The sequence below is a fragment of the Sebastes umbrosus genome, chromosome 19 (assembly GCF_015220745.1).
Source record: "Sebastes umbrosus isolate fSebUmb1 chromosome 19, fSebUmb1.pri, whole genome shotgun sequence".
Lineage (NCBI taxonomy): Eukaryota > Metazoa > Chordata > Actinopteri > Perciformes > Sebastidae > Sebastes > Sebastes umbrosus.
Genome location: NC_051287.1, coordinates 18976050 through 19003946, shown reverse-complemented (window position 1 = coordinate 19003946; position 27897 = coordinate 18976050). Strand labels below are relative to the sequence as shown.

Here is a 27897-nt window from a genome sequence, read left to right as displayed (position 1 = left end):
GTGGGTAAAGACAAAGTTTATGCGCTGAAGCACAAGCAAGCATTTCAATTATCACAGGAGTTTAGTTGGGTGGCGTTAGATGATGTGGGCGAAACTCCAGATTAATTTACCTAAATAAAGATTAAACATGACAATTAACTTAAGTCTTTGTTGTTATTTGATAACTGCTAATAAATAAAACAATTTGTATAGGGTCAAGTAAAAATTGACTCCGGGCAAGTCGATTTAAAAAAAAAAGAAGAAAAAAAAAAAAAGAAAAAAGATTAACATTGAACCCTTCTTAGTACTGTAGATTTACAGTTGTAGTCTCTCTCTCTCTCTCTCTCTCTCTCTCTCTCTCTCTCTCTCTCTCTCTCTCTCTCTTTCAAAGACACATGCACTCATAAAGTTACAAAGTTAAACAGAAAAAACACACAAAAACACACTTTTATATCTGGAAAGACCCTTGAAGAAAGTAGGTCATTTGTATAATGACACATGATATAAGTACCAATTTTATACAAGGTGTACATTGTAAAAGGCAAGAGTACTGTGTGTACTAAGTACTGTACTGTGTGTGTGCGCTTATTTTTGAATTTGATGTTATTTAAGTAAGATGTACAATTTTCCAGTATTAATAATAAACCCTCTTTGCCGTTGAGGTTGTGAGTTCATTCTCCTTGAACTAGACTAATGCACTATGGCAATAGCATATTTATCTTGCAATGGTGTGTTTTTTTTTTTCAATCAGCGATCTTATGCGCGTCTAATTATGTCATTTCATCTCGTTCTTTTTCTTTGAAGCTCTTTCTCATGATTTAAAGCAATGCATTTCTCAGTTAGGCTTAAAGTGGCTGTAGAAAATGTTAATTTTAGCATCACTACATTTTCTATTTCTTATCTGAACTTGCCAAACTTCCACCATTGAATTGCGCCTTTCAGTCTCTCCTTCACTCGCAGTTACTAATTGCATAATTACTTGATGCGTTAGTGAATCAGCTGCTAATCACACAAAGGCTGTCAGCGTAAATTAAATTATGGTGCGCTGTGCTTTCATGTATTGAAATCTGTCTCGCAGTCTCGTTAGGCTTGTATGTTGCTGCTGTTTATTATTAGTAGATTACAAATATAAAAAATTAGTAATAGTTATTAGTTTTATGCAGTTTGCAGCAGAGTACCAGCTTGAAAAAGCCAGTAAAAATGCAGTTATAGCTTCTTTAATAAACAAGGAGAGAAAATGTGGCACAATTAACTTTGGATTCTTTCTTTCACAAGACATTAAAGATTATCTGTTGAATGACGTCACTTATAATACAGGGTGTTGCCGTTCTTTTTATTTACAGAAGCAGACACACATAAGAGCCAATTTAACCTTTGTGCAGCATTAAGCACATACTGTATGTCCTTGGTTTACATTTAGATTAATAATAGAAATATTTCCTGTAAACTGCACCCAGGAATGCAGTTATTGTTTCCCTGCAAACAAATACAATAACTTTTTCTGTACGGTAGAAAGACAATGTCCATTCTTTACAGCTCAAAATGCTTTTGGGAATGAGGTGAGAGACTACAGACAAGTTAACAGTCAAAAGAGCTGGCCTAGTACTGAATGTTACTAATTTTAGCAGTGTGAAACAGCATGTTTGAATTTTTGGGTGATTTTGAGAAACACTGGCATAAAAAAAACAAACAGGGAGGAGTGAGAGGGTGGGGGAAGGAGGGAAGCCTCGTGCCCTTACAGTTGATCATTGGTTGGAGCCACAGGGAAGGGGAGGGGCCTTGGTGCCACTGTTTCTGTAGAGAGAGAGGCAGAGAGAGAGAGAGAGAGAGAGAGAGAGACTGAGAGAGAGAAAGAGAGACAGCAAAGGAGGATAAATGAACACAGGGGGTTCTCTCAGCATCGGTATGCCTGCCTCCCTCATTTCCAGTCCAGACATAGTTGCTGCTCCTCTGGATAGGAATAACAGCTGAGGTGCGTTCGCATGCGTGTGCGCGTGTTTTAAATATCCGTCACCCCGCACACCTCTTTCATCCTCTCCGCTCACGGCAGTCCGCTGTGATCTTACTGCGAAGGACCAGACAGACAAACTGGGACAAGAGCAAGCGGACGTGGAGGAGTGGTGAAAAGAGGGTAAAGCAGAGAGCAAGAAGAAGAAACAAGAAAGAGAAGCAGGAGGACAGAATAAAAAGGAGACTTCAATTTCTTCCTTCATGTCCACAGCACATGACACAGTGATGTCTTCTTACTGGAAGCTGTGACTCTGTGGACTATAGACAGATGAGAGAGAGCTTCTGTCTGAGCTTTCTGCAGCTGCAGCAGATGTTGAAGACATCTTTGACTTTATAGGGAGCGGAGGCATTTCAAGCATACATTGGACTGGAATTCCTTTAAACAAAGTCACATTTCATTCTCTTTTTTTTTTTCCTTTTCGTGCCTTCAGCTGGGAAGTAAAGAAAGAAGGAATACACACGTTGCTTTTTTGTGTGTTAATCTGGTGGTTTTGTATCTCGGTGTAAAACCACAACTGCCTGCGCCGAGGACAAACCCAGGGGGCTTCTCACCTTTCTCTGTCCTTTCCATCCCTCCTGCATTTTGAAATGGCAGATGGCAGCAGTCTCATCATGGAACCGCAGCATGGAGCTTTTTGTTTGGACTGAGAGCCTACAGCTACTTTCAGAAGCAGCCAGATACCTGTCAAAATAGTGGGTTCATCGTACCCTTGGAGGGGCCCCTCAGACACGTATTCCTGCCCAAGATGATGAATTCCTCCCTGGATCCACTGAACCAGAGCTCTGCTGACCCGTCAAACTTATCTACTCCCTTCTGCCTGCTTGAGATAGGCTACTCCCAAATTTTCACCACCTGCCTCCTCGAAGTCTCGATCATATGCCTCCTCACTGTTCTTATCATTTCCGGTAACCTGGTGGTGATTTTTGTGTTCCACTGTGCCCCCTTGCTTAGCCAGCACACCACCAGTGCTTTCATCCAGACAATGGCGTACGCTGATCTGCTGGTGGGGGTCAGCTGCCTGTTCCCCTCCTTGCACCTCCTGCATCACCTCCAGGGCCTCGACCCCAAACTCACCTGCCAGGTGTTCGGGTACATGGTGTCCGTTTTAAAATCAGTGTCAATGGTGTCGTTAGCGTGCGTGAGTGTAGACCGCTACGTCGCCATCACGCGACCTCTGACTTACGCGTCCCTGGTGACGCCTTGCCGGGTGCGATGCTGCATCGTTCTAATATGGTTGTACTCCGCTCTGGTGTTCCTCCCGTCTTTTCTCGGGTGGGGGAAACCCGGCTACCACGGGGACGTGGTGGAGTGGTGCGCGGTTGAGTGGAGGACTCGTCCAGAATTCACAACCTTCATCGTTGCAATGCTCTACGCCCCAGCTGCTCTCACCGTCTGCTTCACCTACGCCAACATCTTCAAGATCTGCCGACAGCACAATCGGGAGATCAGCGAGCGCCGAGCGCGTTACCGACCCCAACAGCTGCAGTGCCCAGGATTGACAGTGGGGTCTGCAATCAAGGACAACAGTGCAGTAGAGCACTTGTCCCAACCACAAAAATCCCAACCACCATATCAGCAGCCCACATCAACATACCCAGACAAGCGATACGCTATGGTACTGTTCCGCATTACCAGCGTGTTCTATATCCTCTGGTTGCCCTACATCCTCTACTTTCTATTGGAGAGCGGTGGGATTTACCACCACCCCGCAGCCTCATTCCTCACCACATGGCTCGCCATCAGCAACAGCTTCTGTAACTGTCTCATATACAGCCTCTCCAACTCGGCCTTCAGGAAGGGCCTCAAACGCCTCTGCTCCTTTTGTTTACAGCGCAGCGGCAGTGGCTTTGGGGTTAGCAACAGCAAAAAGACTTTTGTTGGTTCTGTTGAAAAAGGATGTGGAGGGTCGGGGTATGGATACGGTCACGGGGAAATAGGAATTGGCACAACATGTCATGTGTAGGGCACACACACAGAGGAAACCCTTGTGCCAAATTGGCATTTGAACCTTTTTTTAAAAGATGCCTGATGTGCTGTAAAACGTCTCCTCTTTTAAGCTTAAATGTGCTGTAAAGAGATGGAAGGAGGCGTTGATCCGCCGCTGCTGTTTCTGTCGCATTTGGAGGTTACACAGGCGTCCTCTCGGCACACTCCACAGCTGGCAAAGACAGAGAAAAGGGAGTCGGGAGCAAATCACTGAAGGAGAAAAAAGGGCTAAATAGCCCTGCAAGGTGTTTTAAAATGGTCAAGGAAACCGAGCATATTCACTGGTTGAAAAGGAGGAGAAAATCTGAAAATCTCTGGAGAAATGAACTCTTTTGAGGTTGAACAACATTTGTATCTTTTAATGGGAAGTGAATCCTTAACTTATTTTGCCAAAACATCAAAACGTTACAAGAAAAATGTTGTGAAACCTTTGTTGCCAGATTATCAGCACAGTTGAATACAAAAAAAGAAGAAGAAATGAATGCAAATAGAGTAACAGTGTTTCAGTAATGTGGTGCTGAGGTGAACTGCCGATAGCAAGCTCTTTAAATATCTTTTCACGTGCTCTTGCCCACTCAGTATCTGAATACTAAAGGTGATGCAACAGTGTGTTTGTGTATTTGTTGTGTCCCTTGTTGTTGACTGATTGATTGAGCTTAGTCAGTCAAAAAGAAATGATGTAGGTCCAGACCCAGTACACGTTATTTTCTAGTTTGTTTGCATTGACTGAACTGATTATGGTTTGTCAGCATCAAAACATCTATTCATCAACTTTTGATGTTATTCTCAGTGAATTTATCTTTCAATTCATTTTTCAAGTCTTTGTCAGTTTCATTGCCCCCTTGCTGTTTTGATTATGTAACTAAACTTATTTCATAACCGTGTCCAAGGCAAAGCAAGACAAAGAAAGGATGTATTTTCACACTTATTTTACACTGATTGTTGGTACATCTTTGGGCTGACTTTTTGGTTTGAAGGTAAAAACATTAAGCTCTTAGATGAATGACCCTTGAACTGTGATCCTGACACCTTGTCTTCAGGATTGGCTGAGAGGAATGATGAAAAGTCTTATCTATGTGATTGTGGAAATATTCTTGCAAATAATTCACTTGTTAGAAACCGAGGTGTACTTCATTATTTATTCTTCATTACTTATTCGGATCCCCATTAGCTTCTGCAGAGCGGTTGCTACTCTTTCTGGGGTTCAAACAAAAACAATAAAAATAATTTTAAATCAAACGATAAGGAAAGAGAAGAAAACAAACCAATTGTAAGAATCTAAAAAATAACAAAAACTAAATTGTCACAAATTTCCAAAACAACAATAACCAAAATAGCATATATGCTTTAGTGGCTTTTTTTTTTTTTTTTAAAGAAAATCTACTTTTGACTGTCTGATGACCTCTTCAAATGACATTTTGCATATGTAACAGATGACTAGATTTGAATAGAGTCGCCACAGTTAGCCATGAATGATAATTGTTGATATATTTCACACACATTAGCACAGAAAGAACAATGAAGAACTAATTTGACTGCTCTGTTCTGTGCAGTTTTTGTAGATGTTTCTAAGCTTCACTTAACAAATTAACTGGGCAGTACTCCAGGCGTATTTGTTGACTGTATTGTGACTGCATTATTGTGCCCGTATTTGGGGACTAGTGCATGTGCACACATACACACATCAAATCACCATTAAATGTAAACAGAACAGACAAATAGCCCATTAACTCTGCTGCCAGTCGACTAACCTCTGGTTTAACTCTAACCTCTGTGCAGCACCATGAAGAGGGACTGACCCCTTCAACTCTCCTGAAATTCAGTTGCATGTGTGCGTGTATGTGAGCGCCTACGTGCATGCACGTGTTGTAGTCAGTCTGTTTGTTCCCATGTGTAGTTCTGTGGGTTCTTTTCACTCTTAACTTGATATCTAATACAACATTATCAAGACCAATAATAAGCCGAAATGAATCCAAGCATCACTGAACTCAAACATTGTGAAAAATTCTCTCTATTTTGAACCATGGAGACTCATTTCACAGTTTATTTAGGTGCAGATAATCTCACTTTATATGTTTTATCTAATCTACCAAAGAAAGTTCAACAGATATTCTTTTTCTATCTAATATATGAAGATTTAGTAAAATGCGATTGGGTTTTACACAACGTTTTGTGTAGGGCCACTGCACTGTGTCGGCTCAGTGATGCCTTGTGTGCATGAATATGACTGTTTCTCAGTATATAGTGATCTATTGTTGCCTTGATATACAAATGAACTGCTGGGAAAGTATTCTCCTTACATTTAGGGAGGGCTTCGTTTATAGACAAGCGACTGTTTTTAGAGGGAACGGCACGGACTGGAAAAATTTAAATGAAAATGTACATTAGCCAGCCTTGATTCCACACTCTGAGCCCCAGTTGGTGTGTGAAGTCATTAAAAAAAATGTGTTAATTCAGCTACTCGTTAAAAAATTCATAATTTGCAATCATTGTTCCTCTCTTCTGTAAAAACTGAAAACAACCAGGAGCAAACACGTGACTCAAAACTGTTCATTTTGTTTGCATTTTAATTTATTTGTTTGTGTGTGAATGAGTATGAGTGTGTGTGCAGGTATGTTAGGATTAAGCGACCATTGGCTGAATTGGACTGTTTACGGTGTTTTAGCAAGGGTGCTAATAGATCTTCATTGCTTTATTAGCTGCACATCACTTTCCCTCCAGTATACTGTATTTTGTGAGTGTATGATGTACAATGGTGGTAGATTCACATGTTGTCTTTAAATATTCTGGCTGACATCTGGGAAGCATTGCCAAATATTGTAATCTTTCCTATTTGTGCCGTCTTTTGTTCAGAAAAATGACGTGTACAGAAAATAGCATGTACAGAAATGGCGTATTGAATGTCTGATGGTCAAACTACAGAAATTTATTTTTGTAAAAATTACTTGGTTTCTGTCTTTTTCTCTTGTGGAACTCGTAAGTAGGTTTAGTAGCATGCTTACGTATCGAAATGATGAAGCTCTGTCTTTATGAAGATGCATTTTATTTTACTTGGACAGCTTCTATTAAGGTGTCTTTTACAGTTGGTAAAAATAGATTACTGTGAATTTGAGGTAAGAAGTCCACCACTAAAATGTCATATTTTCCCACAGCAGTTAATGGTACAATTCCTCATAAATATGTAAGATTTAGGGAAAAGTTATTGTGCCAAAACATTCAGCGTTAGCATTCACACACACACACATTCCCCTTTTTCCTGTGGGAAAACAATCGACTCATGTTCTCAAGGGAACAACACTCTGGTGGTGGCGGCTGTGTCCGGGTGCAGTGCCATGTTGGGCAGGATTAGAGGGAACAAGAGGGAATATGGACACTAAGGCTGGTTTATGAAGCCATTTGTAGGTTAAATGCAGCCTTCTGCTGTGAGAGAGTAATATATGAGTGTATATAGATAGGTAATAATGGGAAAGACATCTGCTGATAATGTTTTTCAGATATGAAAGTATAAATAAAATGTGCAAAGGGTGCAAAGAAGGAAGTTTGAATGGTTCCTAGCTTGTGTTTCCAGAGTCCTTATATTATGCACTCGTCATTTTATTTCATTTTAAGCCCTTTACAAGTTATCCAGAATCATTAGAGGGCGGCTGCTGCTTCTTCTTCATCTTTCTCTTCTGGCATCTTATGTGGTTGGCAAACAGCTTTAGGTGCATCGCCACTTTCAGAACTGGGGTTACCCAGATGTGTATCTGTCGTGGGAACAAGCATATGTAGCATACTGTCTATGTGGATCAATGTAAATAAAATAGTAGAAACTATATTTTGAATTTATCCAGATAAAAAAAACACATGACATTGATAAGTGTGATAGGGGCCTTATTCAAAATAACCAATAAAATCCATTTTGAGGCACTTTTTTTTTTTTTATCTTGAACATATTTTTCTCTCAGTTCAGACAAAAACAATACAAAAGTATTTTACACCAACTGAATACTGGTTGGCTATTGTATCTAACAGTAGACCGTACCCCAGTACAGCTTCACTCTTATAGTGCACTTTAACACACGAATACCCACGCAACGGTATTTTCTTATCTGCCTTTTAATCTGCATTGGATTTTCTTCTTTTAGTTTTTGTAAAGCTCTAAATAGGCCACACCAAACCCCCACTAATAGCTGTCTCATGACCCAGCTGTTCTGAGGAACAGATTATTATCACAAATAAGACTAGTTTGACCACTGTAACAAAACCGTGGTTTTGGAAACGTCCCAAAGGATGCAGGAATTTCACTCTGCGTTTATTTTTGTCCTCAATGAACGCTGGAAATTGCTTACAGTCAACAATGGGGCATTTGTAAATTTCCGATGGAGAAAATTAAGCCATTTACTGCATTAGATCATGACAAAATCATGTCATATTTCATACGTCAGGGGTATTTGTTATGACGTTTTTTGTAAAGATGTATGCTTTTATAGTTGGAGAATGTGTGGATAATGCAAATGGTCAAACATGTTTAATTTTGCTGTCATGAAAGTGAGTCTGTGTGAAAAATGTTACATTTTTCATCACACGATGCTTTGTAGGCGACGAGCCTGTATGGTATTATAAGATGTACATGTTGTGTATCTGTAAATAGCAAATAAATGTAATGTTGTCTCAATGTATTCAAACTTCCTTGTGCTAATTACTTTGCTACGAACACAGGCATGGTGGGCACAATTTCTTTTATTGTCAGTTTCTCCACCCTCCCGCAGGTGAAATACCATTAAGTGATCACTACTGAAGTACGTAACACACACACTGTTTTTCTTTTGGACAAATATCACAAAACAGACCCTTTTGCACAGTTATATTTAGTAGGGCTGTCCCCTCTTAATAGATAAGTCGACTAATTGGTCGTTTTAGTCTTAGTCGACTAAGATTTCTTTATTAGATTAGTCATTTTTCATGCTGAATGACTTATTTCCAAGAAGCTTATGAGCTCATCACAAGATATAAAGTGGCTTTTGTGTGATTCTTTGTGGAGAAACTCAGTTTTACAGATTTGTCGATTAAATCAACTACTAGATTAGTTGACAAAATCGTATGTGTTAGTTGACTAAGAATTTCTTTGGTTGAGGACAGCCCTAATATTTAGTGAAGTGGAAGGCTTGGGTAAATACTGCTGGCTGAACACCAACTGGTTTAGTTGATAAGAAAAATAATAGCATTGCATTCACACAGACTTTTCCATGATTTGCCAAACACTTTGGCATAGATCGTCACAGATAAGAATAAATTGTTGCTATGTTAATGTTACATGCTGTAAATGAACTGTAGCAGCACCATATTCGTTCAAGCAGTTTGGTCTGCTGAATTTGCATGCTGGTGAAGCTGCAGCGGGAAATGTTAGTGGAGCTCAACTGGAAAGTCATACCATAAGAGAATGCACACCATTGTAGTTTTGGCAGCGTATGTAGTGTGTGGTGTTAATACAATTTACATGGCTTCTTCCGCTATGTCATCCCTGTCTTGATCAGATACATATTTTGCTTGCTCCTCCTCGTGCTAAAGCAGCATACCAGTGCACAAATGGCACAAAAAGTAGGGCATGAAACAGACCATTAAGATTTAATGATAGATGACGCTAAGGTGAGGAGACAGCGCTATGGGTAGCGTGAGCATGTGAGCATTACAGATTATTATAAAGGAAAGACTGAAGGAAACACTGAATTTAACTAAGTAGTATATTCTTTATTAATAAAGGAATTGCAGTTGTTTATGATGACCAGGGCTGTGTATTGGCAAGAATCTGGCGATACGATACGTATCGTGATACAGGGGTTACGATTCAATATATTGCGATACTGTAAGCAATATAAGTTAACTTTTTTTTGCAATCAGAACAGTGGGATCTGCCTTTTTCATTTATCACTGTCCCTGTACCATCCAACATTATAAAATAAAGTATTGACTGAGTTAATCTTTGCATGTAAGCTATTAATTGAAAAATCAATAGTGTTTTTGAGAATCGATACAGTATCACAAAACATAATATGCAATACTCAATATTTTATATATTTTCTTACACCCCTAGTGATGAAAGCATCTGTCAGGGCTCTACTACTAATTATTTACAACGCATTAAAGTTACCGTCAAATTCGCTATTCCTTCTGTAATTTAAGTTTTAAATCCAGCGATATAATCAAAGTGTAGCACTCAGGGTTGTTTGGGCTGGGGAGTGAGGTTTTGTATCGAGCTTGATAAATATCACCCTGTGTTCTCTTGGCATCTCAGCAGGGTCCTTTAGGAGCAGAGAAAGAATAACAGAATGACATGTCAGCTATTGTGTTGAGTCAGAGAAAATCAGGGACATAAACAATAGAGGGCTAGCTACTCAGCCTTCCCACGGAAGCCCTGCTCCGGTACTTTATTCCTAGCTTTAGACACACAACACACACACAAACACACACACACACATACATTCTGTACCACTGCCCCCAGTGAAGCGTTTTTATTGGATATCTGTTAAAAGAACGTGTTTTGTTCCTTGACTTCCATTCAGTGTATAGGTGCCCTTTGATTTCCCTATTGTACTACTCTGGCAGTTACTTGTCATTGACAGTAGACAGTGCTTTGACACATCCATAGCGTTTGTTAAGACAGTTTAACAAAAAGTAGCTGTAGCTGTTGCAGTGTTTTTTTTTGTGGTGTCACCTTGTTTACTGTTGATTGTAAGGAGAATAGAGGGAACTTTTTGGATTGGACTGATGGATTTTGACTATACAAAGAGATCTGGTGGCTCAGCATAAACTGTCTCTCCTTTTGCAAAGTCTCATATGGTGCGAGGAACACTCTTATTACAGTTTTCAACTTTAACTTATACGGCATATTCCTTTACGGTGTGCCATTAAACAAGTTGTGCGTTAGGACAATGTTGGAGAAACAAATTGTTCAGTTTCTTGTACACATGATGATTAATAATGATCAGCAGTGATTATGTTGAAAGTAGGGGGTAACTAGCCTGGTTCTGTCAACTTCAAAAATATGTTTACCAGCACCTCTAAAGCTCCCTTATCAACATGGTTCTTGGCAAACATCAGCCGAGCTCAATGACTTCCTGCTGGAGAACCCGTGTAGACTCCCAGAAATCACTCCCTTTTATACAGCATGTAACTCCCTGTAAAACCCCACCTTGACGTTTTTTTTTTTTTTTTTAACACTTTGTGTACAGATTAAACAAACGAGATACAAAGTGTTCATTTTCCCCCTGCTTCCAGGCTTTATGCTATCTAACCAGATCACAGCCACAGTTCACCCTCTATAGCCACCTTGAAAACGTACATGGATTAAGTGTTTAAATATCACTTAAAGCTTCAGTAATATTTATGTTATTCACTATCTTCTTTATACATTTCCATAGAGATACACTATTCTTAGCATTAGCTCTCTCTTCCCTCTCTTCGTCTCGCTCTTAATCGCTTGAACTCGCTCTCACACTTTTTCGTGCACTGCCATGAGACACTGGATATGTTTTCTCTCCCCTCTCACGCTACCCTCATTCCAAACCTCGCTTTAACTGAATCGACAGACAGACAGAAGGGGAGCTAATTGGCCATTATGTCAGAGGTCTTTGTACATGCTCTCAGCACTTCAGATAAGTATGGCTAAGTGGTGCTTGTATAAACATGGATCCTTATCATTCACTGAGAGACTGTAGCCTGGTGTAATGGGCCCTTCACACTGGACGCGGTAACTCTCCACCCCTGCGCTCTGAAACGCATCAATACTGATTTCAAGATGAAGATTTCTGGAGTGCTTGTGTGCACCTTTTCAGTTGAACTTCACTGATGTGCTTTATAGTGAAGCCCTTAATTTGCCAATGATTTTTTTTGATTAATCGATTCATTGTTTGGTTTATGAAATGTCAAAAAAATAGTAGGGCTGGGACGATACAGCTGCAGTTTGTTTCGGTTGCGGATACGGAACGGACATGACGTCACGTTACTCTGACTACAACAATAAAAGCGGAAACTTCCTTCTACCTCCGCATAGACTCAAATGAAGCAAATATATCGGTTCTGGCATTAAAAATTGATTTCAAAATCTTAAAAAAAAAAAAAAATCGCGATCCATAGGTGAATCGATTTGTTTTCCCATCCCTAAAAAAAGTGAAAAAATGCCAATCACAACTTCCCAGAGCCCAATGTGATGTCTTCAAATGTCTTGGTTCAGTTTACAATTATATATGCGAAGAGAAGCCGCAAATCTAATTAACAATGACTGATCTCAGATCAGTGGATGGGATATGTTCATGCTTTATTGAACGTTATAATACCGCATAAACACCAACCATATAACAACAGAGGAACAGATTGTACTCTGACCAAAATTACTCTAACAATCATCATTACTCAAACTTCCCTCAGCATCTAGTCAAGGACAAACACACACACAAACACACACACAAACTCAGACTTACAGGGTGTGGTGGAAGTTGTGGACTTGACTCATAAAATAGCCCCCTGTTGTTGGTCTCTGATCCCCATTTGTTCACTTTGTTTTAGTATTCCTTTCTTCCTGCATTTCTTCTTATACTCGTTTTATTTTTGTTTCACTCTCTTCCTCTGTGGAGGCTGGAACAGAAACCTTGGAAAAATAAGAGCGAGGGACTTGATGGGTACGGTAACAGAGAGACCAGGACGGTAGAATTAGCTACAAAGAGAGCAAGAGAAATAAAAAAAAAAAAGAAATCAGGGATTTCTGCTTTAATTTACATCCACTAAATACATGGTGTTGCAGGATGGTTCTCTTAGTAGGGATGATTTAAAGCCCCTGCAGGAATTGATGGTAAGCTTCAGTCCAAAAGTGCCACTGAGCAAGGCACAGGATGCTGACAAACTCAAGGAGTACTTTCTGACATCTCAGTGTGTAGTGGAAAATTTCCCTACATGGATCAATGGAGTATCAAATTAATTTGCTCATTTCACATGAACTCGGTGAGGCATTATTGTTACGTACTGCTGACTGAATGGAAACCCTTCCGACGGTCTCATTATTCACTTATGGCATGAAAGCAGGGTCGCAGCACCAGGCTACAAGGAATGCCATAATGGATTTCTGCCTACAAAGTTAAATCAATGCCCCATTTTGTTGTATTACATTACCCAACATGCAATCCAGACTTCAGACTTCACCTCCAAATACTGTTTGCAGATACTGTATCTTTAAATGTGTATTTAATGGCCAGGGTGTCTTGGAGTAACATTACTTATTCAGAGGCTGTTTGTTCCAAGTACACTGAGCATCAATAATGAAATGAGGGGTGATTAATCTTTGCTAGTAGAGTAGTTACTGATCTGTGTGTGTGTGTGTTTGTGTGGGTGTGTGTGTTTCCTCTGTGTTGTGCTCTGTCATCACAGTGGAGGGATATCCCAGAGAAGAATGTCGCTTGTGTGTGTGCACTGTATGCAGTTGGGCTTGCGGTGCTTGCGGTCTACTCCTGTCCTGACCTTGAACAGTTTCTTCTGACCTTGTGGTTTAGCTCTATTGATGTCAATGTGGTCTGTGCCGATTTGTCGGTCCATCGCTTTGGTCCACACTGAAATATCTCAACAACTACTGGGTGGATTATAAGGGTGGGAATCACCACAGGCTCCACGATATGAGATTATCATGATACTCAAGTCACGATACAATCTTATTGCGATTTTAAACATTTTGCGATTTGCAGAGTATTGCGATAAGATATGTTGCAATTAATTGCCTTTTTTTTAACTGCAAATTCTGAAGTTTTTTCAACATCTGTTTTATCTAATAAGATAAAGTTTTCTCATAGTTTTCATTCACATATCTTGAGGTCAGAGGTCAAGGGACCCCTTTGAAGATGGCCATGCCAGTTTTTCCTCGCCAAAATTTAGTGTAACTTTGGAGCGTTCTTCCCGACAAACTAACATAACATGGTTGGCACCAATTGATTCCTTAGGTTTTCTAGTTTCGTAAGATGGCAGTATCTGGTGGGCAGTCAGATTGTTAAGAGGTTAATAGTTTATATAATAAAAAATCAATACTTGATGTCCGTGTATCGACACAAAATTTCCAGGCAAAATATCACAATACTATGCTTTAACTATTTTTTCCCCCGACACCCCTAGTGGATTACCTTGTAATTTGTTACAAACAATAATCTCCCTTTCAGAATGAATGGTAATCTTTTTGATGATCATGACTTTTTTCTTTTAGCCATTATCAGGCCAAAATGTTATTTTTCCAGTACATTAGTTTATGACCACATACCCGCAAAGCTAATGACATACTCATCATCCTGTACTTTGTGTTTACTGATAATAAGCTAACTAAACTAAGACGGTGAACATGGTAAACATTATACCTGCTTAGCATCACGTAGCATAGTTCTAGACTCTAAAGCCGGGTTTATACTACTCATGTATTGTGCGTAAAGCATGAAGACTCCGCAAAGTTGTCGCAGCACTCGGTCATGTACCTCTGAATTTTTGTAACTAGGCTTTTCAGACATGACTGCCACAATAAGATATTAATAGTTAATTAGAAAGATGGCTAATTCGTTTTTTAAATGCTTTAAAAGCAGGAGATCATAGAAAGTAAATAGTGTGAGTGAATAGTTTGCCAGGCAAATCAAATTGTTTACAGGATGTTAAACCGTACAACCTTCGTTTCATTATAATACATTTAATACTTGACTCCTTTCTTTACAGGGATTGTATAAAGGCGATTAAGTATGACCATGAACATGAAATATGAGATTACAGTTAATTACAATTCCTTCCCGGCATTGAGGAGTTTATGGTGTTTTGCCGGTAACACTCCTTGACTTCTTGGTTTTTTACAGAATATTTAGTTTGTATGGCCTCTGGCGTTTCGGAAAAATACTGCAACGAATAACGCAATGAGCAAAAAATGCCTTTGTGCGTGCTTGTAGTGCGCGCACCATCTGTGGAGGCACCCCGCCATGGTGACTCACGCAAGAATAAACAAACAAATAAGATCATATCAATTATAACGGAAATAAGTACACATGTTCACAGAACAACACCCTCAGTCCCTCGTGTTATGGCGCCGATAGCTCTTTTCCTGTTTAGAATTTATTTTCTGCTGCATGCATTTTTATTCACACCTCCACACATCTCCTGCTCTTTGTTCTAGTTTTACATCCATTCTGCTCTCCAGACAAAAGGTCTTGTTGATTTTCTCTTACAGTTCAGAGTGGTGCCACAGAAGCAATGAACCTAACTTTTTTATCCCAATGTTATTTCTTTCAAAGAATCTCTCTGTGTTTGCGTAACAGTATCTGTGTTTTGTCAGTTTCCCTTTAATGTTATTTTTAACGGTTGGTCAGAGCTGAGTTATTATTTTTAGTAACTAATGTCAGCGTATCTAACCTTTGGCAACATAAGAATTACTTGTCAAGTTCTAAATTGATTACAATTCGAATTAAAATGGACATAAAAAGAGGAGAGTTGTACAGTCTGTACTGTAGAAGAGAGAACATTCTGTGCCACCAGTAATTCATCTTGACCCACACTGTAAATTCTCAGCAGTGTGTTGGCACCACACACTGAGGAACACTGGCCACTGCTGGGCCTCTATGGGATTTTTATTCCAGTAGTCTAATAAAACTGTTTGTGGATTCTTAAGTGATGAATCTCCCTCTCTGTGTCACACCATCTTCACGTCTTCTCATTCACCTCGACCTCTTTGTCCTTTTTGTCTCATTATTAGGAGTCCCCTCAGGACAGCGCCATCACCAGGGACATTAACAGGACATTTCCAGCTCATGACTACTTCAAAGACACTGGAGGAGATGGACAAGACTCCCTCTACAAGATCTGCAAGGTGGGACACACACACACACACACACACACACACACACATGCAAGAGGATGTTTGAATGGCATTTTTAGAGTCAACACGGGGCATTCAGGGGCCAGTAAAAAATAGAAAAAAATGGATCAACATAGTGGACAAAGCTTCAGCAACAGCTGTATACTACAAGAGGTGTAAACCTTTTTTTTTTTATAGAGAAACAAGCATGTATTCCCCTCCTCCAGTCTCCACCCTGATCCACATTGTCTACATTAAAATGTTTATTTAAATGCAATACGCATACAGTTTAATATCCGTCTTTTCTGAAACTTGACACAGGATATCTTTTTTTTTTTACGGTAGTTTTGGAATTGGCATAAAATCCATACAAATGCAACTCAAAATACATCTGTAAAATATTCGTAAACATGAGAACAAATAACGGATGAAAACTAAATTTGATGGAATTTCTACACTCCCATCCATCACATTGAAAAATTGATTAATTCAAACTAGGGCTGCAACTAACAGTTATTTTCATTGTCGATTAATCTGTTGATTATATTCTTGATTAATCGATTAGTTGTTTGGTCGATGAAATGTCAGAAAATGGTGAAAAATGTCGGTCAGTGTTTCCCAAAGCCCAAGATGACGTCTTCAAATATCTTGCTTTGTCCACAACTCAAAATATTCAGTTTACTGTCATAGAGGAGTAAAGAAACAAGAAAATATTCACATTGAAGAAGCTGGAATCAGAGAACTTTTACTTTTTTATTCTTAAAAAAATTACTCAAACCGATAAATCAATAATCAAAATAGTTGGCGATTAATTTAATAGTTGACAACTAATCGATTAATCTTTGCAGCTCTAATTCAAACTGTACAACCTCTGTCACAAGTGTTTTTTTGGGGATGATACTGTACTGTTAAAATATAATTGGAGACTTAAACAATTGATCCTTTTGGTAGCAAAAAGCTAGACCCGCTTATAGCATTCTGCATGTGAACTGCAGTCACATGTTCCCCTATAATACTGTGTAATTACTGTGTAAATGACTTGCTTTACAGTAGGTCTGATGACAAAGTTTGCAGAGCAGTAGTGAGAGGTGTCGGAGCTACAGGGAACTGTTTATTAATTAACTGAACAGACGCTCTGTTTCTGGGTGGTTCAGCGAGTTCATAACAACCGCTGCCTGTCTAGAAATGCAGCACAAGTTTCTAATCGAACAAACACACACACACACACTAGACTCTACTATAATCAGTCCTGCTGCACAGCTGATACACACACACATATACGCAAACCTGGCAACTTGTCACAAAACATTATATTATATAACGTCATATTGATCGTAAAGTGCCGCGTGTTCTTTCTCACACAGTCGAGACATTTCAACACATTTCAACCTATAGTTCCATAATCCCAAATGAGCGGTGTGGCTGCAGTTTGTTCACTGTTTTCATTTCATTCATTATGTATAACTCAGGTGAGGGCATCAATCTCTTTCCCAGACAGGCACCTCCTCAGGTGTGTTTGAATAATTCAGCGGGCCCTCCCTTCCCTCTGTGCGTGGATTGATCCGCACTTTGTCTGTTTGACTTGCACTCGTTATTTGTGTTTGTAGCTCAGTAGGCCACTACAGCCCCTGTTCCAAACTCTCTCTCCCTCCCCTCGTATGTACTCCATTTCCTCCATATCAACATCTCTCGCCAACCCTTTTCTTTCCCTCTCTTTGTCCTTTCCCTTCTGTTTGTCTTTTTAACAGTCTCATGGTCATTTCTCCTTCCATCATCTATGTCTTCCTTTACTGCTATTCAATTCTGAAGTGTACTTGAAGACATATGGCATACAATGCAAAAACTTCAACGACTTTAGATTTCTAAAAAGGGAATAAAAACCCCTAGATATTACTCTCAACAGCTTATGTAATATAATTCAAGTGCTCTGTAGCCAAAAAAGTCTGCTGCGAGTTCAAAAACTAAATATTTATACATGTTTTATTACACGGCTTTGTTGAATACTCAATTCTGATTGGTCAATCACGTCTGTTATTTCTTTATAGCATACCGTCGCTATGTATAACAAACCGTTGCTATGGGCGCAGTTCTGATGTCAGACTCTGGCGGACCGTTTCTTTGTGTCAAATTATTGATTTTTAAAGTAATTAGCCGTGTAATTAGTGGGATAATGTACAGCTAACGGATCATTGTTGTGAAATAAACCCCTTCAGGGCGACGTTGTCAGGGTTTATTTCACAACAATGACTGATTCGCTGTGCGTTATCCCTTACATAATTGACTCACATGATGGTGGGTAGACAAAGATCGTCTTTGTTTTTGTGTTTGTCATTTCTCAACCGTTCTTTAATTTGTCTTTGTTTGATTTAAAGCAGTGCTGAAGGTCGAATGAATAGGATTTGTCGGTTGCGGTTTTGTAAACACAACATTCAAAGTTGACTCCACCTACCCTGCCCAAAGGCACCAGAAGCGCATGCCCCCCTGACCGCGGTTAGGGTTAGGGTGCTCACTAGTGGCGGGTGAAAGCCAACTTTAGATTCAGAAGAAGCTTTGTCCGCTTGGCATTTATATTTTTCCTTTTTTCGGTGCCGTGTCCCCCATTTTCGTAGCTTCGTCTTGGATGCGTGCTTCCGATCTGGCACCGGGTCGCTACGTTTTTACAAAGGTTGATACCCAGAAATGTCCTGAACACAGCAAAGCAATAAAATCCAGGCAGAGGGCAGGGTCTCTGCAGATACAGACACCACCACACACTTCTATTGGGTCATAATTGATGATTGAGAGGGATTATTTTTGTATCAGTTTATACATAGTTTTTTAGGAAAATCCTCCTCATTCTGCCTTTTAAGTTTCCAGTGTATCTTGAGCCATCTTTCTCACTACCTGTCAAATACAAGTTCAGTATTTACTGACTCTGAATTTGCCGTGGGCTGGTCTGCCAACTCCTAAGGAAAATATTTTGGTCTTCTTTTTCAGATTATATTTCATCATTTGACTCTGTGTTGAAATCATAAATACCGTTTAATGTACCTGTAAAAGTCTTCGTTTGGATCAGCTGCAGTTGCAACAGCAACATCTGGACCAACATCTATTATACAGTAGTTGGACAAGCAGCAACCCAGAATTGAAAATAAAAAAGATTTTATCATCATTTAATTACCCTCATCAATTTTTTTAATTCACTGTGAAACTTATTTACTGTGTGCCCGTTTGCCTTTGTCGTCTCCTTCAGGCGTACTCCGTTTACGACGAGGAGATTGGCTACTGCCAGGGACAATCCTTCTTGGCTGCTGTGCTGCTGCTGCACGTGAGTTCACATATAAGCGGGGTCCAGCAAAAATCCTATCCAATTTAATCCACTCTGAAGAGCTGAGAGGGACTGTTTTGTTCTCATTTGACATCAGTACATTTTTGACATTCTGCAAAGCCAGAGGATTGGCTTATTTTAAATGTCTTCGAGCCTTGTCTGCAGTATATTATATGATATGCATGATGTACTGTTACTGCACGAAAACAGTTTGCGAAAGATTCCAGATGTGAGATGGTATCTGTGGGACACTGACATTTTATTTTTTATAAATAATATATAATGTGGTCGTGTTCATCTGCCAAGCTACTTCCCTTTAAGCACTCCTGCAGTTAAGGGACATGTCAACACTACCACCTAGTGGACAAACAATGTCAATGTCCTCTTAGATGTGGATGGAATAGAGGCGATATGTGCAAAGTATTACAACACTAAAAGGAGTTATTTAACAAGTTCAGGTAGTGTTATATAAGAACGCTGTTACGTAAAAGGTTTCACATATTAGCCTCATCTGTGTCACTAGGATATGAATTGGCAAGAGGTTCTAATAATTACTAAATCTCTTGGTCGTCTTCTTCAGATGCCGGAGGAGCAAGCCTTCAGCGTGCTGGTCAAGATCATGTTTGATTACGGGCTCAGGGACCTTTTCAAGCAGAACTTTGAAGATCTGCATTGCAAGTTCTTCCAACTTGAGAGACTCATGCAGGTATGTGTGTGTTATTTGCAGATCTGTTTTTTCTGAATGTACACCAAAGCAGTGGTCGACTTCAGACTGAAAAATGTGTTAGGTGGTATACAATTGGTCTAATTACTGACAAGTGCTACTTTCTTTCTGTGTCAACCTTTTTTTCTATTAATTAATTCTCTTTCCTTCCCTCTACTTGTCTACCTCTCCGTGCCCCTGTCTCTTTCATCATTTTCTCCTCTCTTCTGTCTGTCATTTGCTTTTCTCTCTACCTTAAACAGGAATACATACCAGACCTGTACAACCATTTCCTGAACGTGGGTCTGGAGGCTCATATGTACGCCTCTCAGTGGTTCCTCACCCTCTTCACAGCCAAGTTCCCTCTTTACATGGTCTTCCATATCATTGACCTGCTACTGTGTGAGGTTGGTAGTAAAAAGACACAAACCTTCCCGGTTGCAATTCACACATAAAATATGAACAAATGAACATTTTGTTGTATTACAGATCTAATTTTCAATTTCCACCAATTTCAATTCATTTATGTTTGCCATTTATGTACAACGTAGAAGAATGTCCTCACACTATAGCTCCATAAGAGTGCTATTTATTGGCACATCTTAGTAAGGGACGTTTCAAGTACAAGCTCTTCTTCAGACCTAATAAATTCGCACAGAGACGCCATCTTAAAAGGTTCTAAAGGCTCTGGTCACATGACAACCGCCAGTGAACCAAGTATAATCAAACGTAATGTTACATTAAACTCATATATACATAATAACATATACATACATTTATCAAGTCATAATATAGGTAAGTACCTCTCAACAGATAAGAATAACATCGAGCCCATGGCTGTCATACTTTCTATATGGTTAGATTGGAATAGAGGCATCTCTATATAAAAAAAAAAAACAGACTAGGATGTACCTCAAAACATATATAAGAGTAGGAATCTATATGCATGTGCCCATGAATATAAAATGAGGGAGGGAACAGCTATAACTAGAGTCAGTGTCCACATAAATAATTAGCACGGTTAGCACAAGAATCACTATATCACTTCACGATATGCATATACAAATCAGAGGAAAAGGCCATAATACCATGTTAACAAGGACCACATAGCACTTACTTTGCCATTTATGTCCACACATTATTCCATACTAACAATGGATTTTTTTTGGTAACACTTTATAATAACAATAATCAAGAAATGGTAAATTGATAGTTAATTGATTAGTTAATAGTTATTTTACTGTTAACAAACAATGAAATGATAATTAACAATGTTTACCAGTTACTAGTAATGCTATAATTTATGTTATTTTATCATTAGTTTGTGTAATATGAAATAATTTGTTTATGAATTATATTTTATATCATAGCTGATAATAGCCGATAATAATTACATTCTGATTACATTAGTAAACTATTAACTGTTTATTATTGCACACATTATAACATCATTACGTTTACCAAGTTTAATTAATTAACCACCTAATGATGGTTATTATAAAGTGTTACATATTTGTATGTACTGTAAACAATGATAAAGTAATTGAACTAAAAAACAAAATACTCTAAGGAACCCCATTGCTATGACACCCTAAACAGAGCTCACGCGCATCCTGTTTATTTTGATCATCTATCTCTACAAGATTTGTCGACTGTGGCAATTTCAAGCACTGAAAGCACCCCACGAGTTGATATAATAATAATAATAATAATAAAGTTTTGAAGTGAAGTTTTTGAACATTGAACACTCTTCCAAGAGCTGGTTGTTAGGCCAGAGTCAGTAAAACGTTTATCCACTTGAGGGCCTCAAAGAGCAGTTTGCCTGATGAGACAAATATGTATTTTTTTGTCCTGAATGTCAGGCTCTACATCTAGTGAAAACCATGCCCCATTAATAACCTGAATAACGCAGGACACCATGATGCTGTAATGATGCATCGGAACTGGGAGACTGATCAAGATCTAGGAGATGATGGACAGACCCAAGTACAAAGAGGAAAAACCTGCTTCAAATCACACAGAAGCTCAGACTAAGGGGAAGATTGACCTTTCAGCGTAGTGGTCCAAGCCAAGACAACTGGAGTGTCTTTAAAGTTGGTCAGCCAAATCCCGAACAGTCTGTGGAGAGATGTTAAATTTGAAGTTTTTCAACTTCCCGTGAAGTCTGACAGCACTGATAAATAATCTGCAAGGAAGGTTAGGAGACTCTGTGCAAATCCAAATATGCAAAGCTGGTAAAGGAATTTCATTAGCGGCAACTGCGGCACTAAAACATACTCTCATGCTTAAATGTTAAAGAATAGAATTCCTTTATTGCAGAGTACAACGAAATTAAATATCAATCCTGACGGTGCATACACATCTATTAAACAGTAGTACAAATAAAAAAGACATCTTATAAATAGTTAATGTATATTTGCTTGAACTATAAAAACAGTAAAATATTGCACTTCAGATATTGCACGTTGCACATTGTTGCATATTGAGTTGTACTGGCACTATATACAAGTATTAAATAAATACGAGAGTAAATATGTACAAAGGACTAAACCAAGGTGCAGTTGGAATGGAAACATCTGTAGCTCTATATAGTCACATACAAAGGGTTCAGTTGAAATGTAGGAACATAATGTAAAGCTGTAAAGACATAGTGTTGTAGTCATAGGCGCAGTTTGAGCTTTAAGGTTGGGGGTTCACAAAAAAAGATCTAGAGGGAATGTGATGTATACAACGCAGAGAGGTCTAATGTATTGGGTTGCGTGTAGCCTACATATTACAAGCGTTGGTGACAAAATCAGTTTGATTTCATTGTTTTTCTATTGGAATGTCCGACTCCTAACTGGCCGCGAGCGACGAAGAGCTGCGCAGTGCGACATTTTTAAGCTGAACTTTTGTCAGACACCCTGTTTCTATTTATTCCTGTTGCTCGATTTGAAAGTCCCACAATAGATGAGGAACGGCTGATTGGTGAAGTTGAAATGAGGAGTTATCTGTACGACGCCTCCTCATTTCAATACAGTCACCTAAATAAGGTGACGACTGGCTGGAGGGAGATCTCCAGGAGCCTGAAAGTTTACCGGGCTACTGTTGGCTGTATTGTATATCATTTTCTGTAAATATCACAACATAAAACCTGTGTTTTCTGTTTTTAAAAACACAAACGTCAGAAGAGAGCAAGTACTACTCACCCATCTTTTAAGTGGTTACATCTCTAGTCTGATCTTGACCGCACAGCTGATAGGTACGGGGTTTGTTTACATCGCGTAACAGAAGTGCATATTTAACAGAGAGTCAATTTTATTAGGCTACAAGTAAATAAAAAGACCACAAATCTATCTTCTTATCTTGTTGGTTTCTGTCAATAAGAAGACACATCAAAGGTCAATATTATTCATCATTAATATAAATTATTAGTTCTGCGTTGTTATAAAAAAATATATATTAGATGCATTTCTAGGGTGTTCAGTGAACCCCCTGAACCAACGCAAACTGCGCCTTTGGATGTAGTGCTGATGTTATTTTAGTCGGTGTGACTCCTGTTTAATGTTTATTTCTTTGAAGCTACAGTAACTTAATTCCTCACTAAACCATGAAAAATGTGTCTTTATTTTCAGGGCATCAGTGTGATCTTCAATGTGGCCTTGGCACTTCTGAAGGTAAGGTAGCCCACGCAAATATGAACACACACACGCACACACACACACGCACACACACAACAACACCACTAGCAACCACAGCTCTGAGTAGAAACAGAAAAGCACAGCAAAGACACTGCCAAAAGAAAATCAAACCATGGAAAGATTTTACACGTCTGCACATGTGAGCAGGTGCAGACACGTGTAGTGTCACCCTCATTGTGAGTTTTACCTCAAAAAGAAATCTTTGGAGTAACTTTTATCTTATGCTTGTTTCTAGACTGAAGCTAGTTTATCACAAATCTGTTATTTGTCATATCTAGTTCAGAAAATGCAGTGATGATACATCATGTTCAAAAAAAGGAAATAAATGTCCACCCAAGACGACTCCAGGTTGTGTAAACGTGTTCCTCAATGTGTCCCCGTCCTTCTTTTCCTCAGACATCCAAAGACGATCTGATCCAAACAGACTTCGAGGGTGCGCTCAAATTCTTTCGCGTCCCGGTTCCGAAGAGGTACCGCTCCGAGGAAAACGCAAAGAAACTGATGGAGCTGGCCTGTAGCATGAAGGTGAGTTTACAATCTATAGGTAGCTATGTCTGTTCAGCCTCGCATCCCTTTATACAAACCTCTGAGACTTCAGGTTCAGCTCTGTATTCATGTATTCAAACCTCATATTCATTTTGAGTAAAAATTTAAATTTATCCCTTATATGGTAAAACTAATGGTCTTCAAAATGTCCAGGACACCCCAAACATTAATAGATTTGGAATATTTGAAACAGAAAACTCAGTATGTCTCCTAATCACATAATCAAGATAAAATGTAATGGATTGAATGAATGGCTAAAACCTCTCTGTAGTCCAGCAGTGCTACTTAAATACCACTAGGTGCCACTTTTGAACTGTAAATCAAGTTTAACACACACACACACACACACACGCACACACACCTCCACACCTCTCTCTTTCCTCTATCTTTTGAATGCACACAACAACACCTGTGTCCTGACCTGTTTCGAACAGACTGGCCTAGTTTAGAGGGCCGGACTTTGAAGGTAACTTTGGGCAGAGATATTTATTAGCACAAACTCCGGAAAGGAGCCAGCATGGAGAGAGATTTGAGCTCTTTTGGTTCTCAGTTGGACAGCTGGGCAGCAGAGAGAGAGAGAGAGAGAGAGAGAGAGAGAGAGAGAGACACACACACACACAATCAGATATTCCAACAGAGAAAAATATAATGGAACAAAATCAGAGGCAACTTGGCTTGGTGTGCGGTCTTGAAGATGTTTCAGTACTCTTCTTAGAGGCATCAGTTCTGAATATAAATCATGAGTTTGGAGGAAAAACTGTCATGGCCATTTTCAAAGGGGTCCCTTGACCTCTGACCTCAAGATATGTGAATGAAAATGGGTTCTATGGGTACCCACGAGTCTCCCCTTTACAGACATGCCCACTTTATGATAATCACATGCAGTTTGGGGCAAGTCATAATCAAGTCAGCACACTGACACACTGACAGCTGTTGTTGCCTGTTGGGCGGCAGTTTGCCATTTCATGATTTGAGCGTATTTATTTATGCTAAATGCAGTACCTGTGAGGGTTTCTGGACAATATTTGTCATTGTTTTATGTTGTTAATTGATTTCCAATAATGAATATATACATACATTTGCATAAAGCAAGCATATTTGTCCATTCCCATGTTGATAAGAGTATTAAACACTTGATAAATCTCCCTTTAAGGTACATTTTGAACAGATAAAAAAGTTGTGATTAAATTGCGATTAGACACGATTAAATACTTTAATTGATTGACAGCCCTAGTTTGTGTAATTATTAAGCTTAGTTATGCTTGGGATTTAAGGGTTGCTTTGTACCCATTTAAATAAAATACCTGCACATAGTTACACAGATGCATATTGACCTACAATTTCCTGCACACTGCTTTAAGAAGTTATTTCCAGCACTTCTATGTGGCAAGAGAAAATAATTCCAAGAAGCCATTTGACCTCAATGAGTACGGCAACGGTGGGGCCGGGAATTAAATCAGAATCAAGGAAGGCTAATCTGAAGCTTGGATGTTACTATAGTGGGATTAACCGACCAGATTACTGGTGCCCTCATTGACTGATGACACACTGCCGTCTGATTGGAGCACACATCTTTCTGCACTGCCAGGTGCTCCAACGTTATTGCCCATTTTTAGCACAGATTTGCCAGGTATGTAGTCGGTGTCGGATTGTGAGGTTTTAAACATGATGTTTGGATTATTACTGTTGAATGACCTACCTGGGGATGTATCCATGTACATTTTTTAAGATAAAATAGCACAAGATGCTGGAGAACTATATTGGTTACATGGAGTTTTTATTACATTTTTATTAATGTACCAGAGGTTAAAGTCAAACCATCTGGTCCTTGACCCTTTGAACTATTGACTCCTTCCTCTCCTGCTTCATCACCCTCATGGTGGAGTCGGCACAAAACTGTAAAAAGCAGGATTATAGTGATCCTGTCTCAAGAGGAGGAAATAAAAAAAAACTCTTTAAAGTACTTTACTTAGTAATTGTTGTCAAAGGTCATTATAATTTGAATAATTTTGAAGTGAATATGTGACAAACACAGTTGGAAACTACAGTCGGGTCCGAAAATGTATTCAGGAGACAATCTCGGGGTCAAACTAGGGTCATGGATGTTGTCACGGCGTGTAGTTGTTACACCTACTTTCTCTTCTCGTCTGCCAACCTTTTGACTTCCAAAGCTAATATATGCTAATTGCCCAGGGGATTTAAATGAAAGTCATGAATGCTTACATTTTCTTTTTGTTTACTGTGTGTTTTTAGTTTCCATCTCTTTATGTCTACCACATAGCTCTCTACTGTCGCTCTAGAACATACAATATGGAACATGTATACATTAGGGCTGGGACGATACACCTCTCTCCTGATTCAATACTATCTCGACACTTGGGTGCCGATTCGATATGTATTGCGATTCGGTATTACGATTCATTGCAATTTTTGTTAACTTTTTCAACACTAGACCATGGGAAAAAGTTGAATCATACACCTCTAGGGACTTTTACTTTGGAAAATATCTAAATCAATACATTAAAATGTTTGATTTTCAGCATGTTTGTAGTCAGAGATGTCCTGAAGTCAAATATATCAGGATCATTGTCAGACATTATTTATAAAAAAATTTTCCAGCAACCCCAAAATCAAAGAATAAACACATTTCCCTCACAAATTAGTACTATTTTCTTTTTAATGTATAAGGGACATGTAATGTTTTATACTTCTGGTGAATATAATTCAATCAATCTTATTTCCATATATGTATTTTGTATAGACAGTTCTTTTTGTCATCCGGACAAAAGTTCCTTTTGAAAAATGGACGTAGTCAGACGTGTATGCTTCCGCTAACTTCTCCAAGTCCGTCGCTAGCTCTCCCGTCAGCTCTGACGCTTTGGTCAGTTCCATCGAGGCCGTTTGAATGCATTTAACATAAATGTCAGTATATGGGTGCTCTACAGTTGTAGCATCGGCCGATTTGACCACGGAGATGAGAGTGACAGCTGTCTTGACCGCAAGTAATACGATACGACAGAGTTAGCATGCAGCTTTAGCCGTGATGTCTAGCTCTGCTTTTCCTGGCAATGTGTGAAACCCAAAGTGTTTCCATACTTTACTGTATGCGTAGTGTTTACCCCTTTGGATTTAATATATGAGGGTGCAGGTCGTATCCACGCCGACCCTCCGCCGTTTTCTACTTTCTCGTTTTGGCTCACTGCGGCCGGCTGTGGTTTGTTTTCGGTCGACGGATACGGAACGGATATGACGTCAAGTTACTCTGACTACAACAATAAAAGCGGTATCTTCCATTAAAAAATTGCAATGCATAGGTGAATTGCTTTTTTCCCCTGCCCCAGTATACATAGGTATTTGTCTTCAGCTACAGCTCTTCAGATGAAGAAAGCTTCTAATAGGTTTTTAGGGTTAAGAAGAGCAGAGGATAATCAGCAAATGGTTTTACAAGACCTCTAGTGTACTTTAAGAAAACAATGCTGATGGTACTGCACAGATAAGACTTGTAAGATATTTATGTCTGTACTTAACAGAGCTATAGTTGCTCTGTGTTCCTAATTGCTTTTCTAAGTAGTAACGTCTGGTGACCCAGCTGTCTGTCAGGGCTGTGAGAGAAAGGAGACAAATAGGACATGGATGAGCCAACTCCTGCCCTGAATGATCTCTTGTACTTTTTCTTTGTTCTGTCTGTCTCCCATGTTCATGCACACACACACACATACATGCAGAGACACACTTAGAAAAGGACAACATGTGCTGCCCCAGTTCTGCCAACATCATTAGGTGGGTGAGGGAGAGATAGTAACATGCATGCAAAGACCAACGGTGCATTGATGTTGCAGCTGTAAC

At 39.2% G+C, this 27897-nt stretch overlaps 2 protein-coding genes across 4 annotated transcripts in view; both read left to right on the top strand.

Annotated features, from left to right (window-relative positions):
- The window catches only part of LOC119478103 (rab GTPase-activating protein 1), an 83100-nt gene that overhangs the window by 38745 nt on the left and 16458 nt on the right, over positions 1-27897 (top strand). For all 3 annotated transcript variants that reach the window (XM_037752536.1, XM_037752535.1, XM_037752534.1), the window contains 6 exons: positions 15714-15827; positions 19048-19122; positions 19703-19828; positions 20089-20232; positions 23440-23481; positions 23902-24030. In XM_037752536.1, the coding sequence (XP_037608464.1) occupies positions 15714-15827; positions 19048-19122; positions 19703-19828; positions 20089-20232; positions 23440-23481; positions 23902-24030 (630 nt within the window). The remainder of the gene's footprint in view (positions 1-15713; positions 15828-19047; positions 19123-19702; positions 19829-20088; positions 20233-23439; positions 23482-23901; positions 24031-27897) is intronic.
- Positions 1177-8637, top strand: LOC119478106 (probable G-protein coupled receptor 21). The gene has a single exon (XM_037752544.1). It carries the CDS (start codon positions 2736-2738, stop codon positions 3951-3953), a length of 1218 nt encoding a protein of 405 aa, XP_037608472.1. The 5' UTR covers positions 1177-2735; the 3' UTR covers positions 3954-8637.

Coding starts and splice junctions, on each gene's coding strand:
- LOC119478106 (XM_037752544.1), top strand. CDS start 2,736: ATGATGAATTCCTCCCTGGATCCACTGAACCAGAGCTCTGCTGACCCG.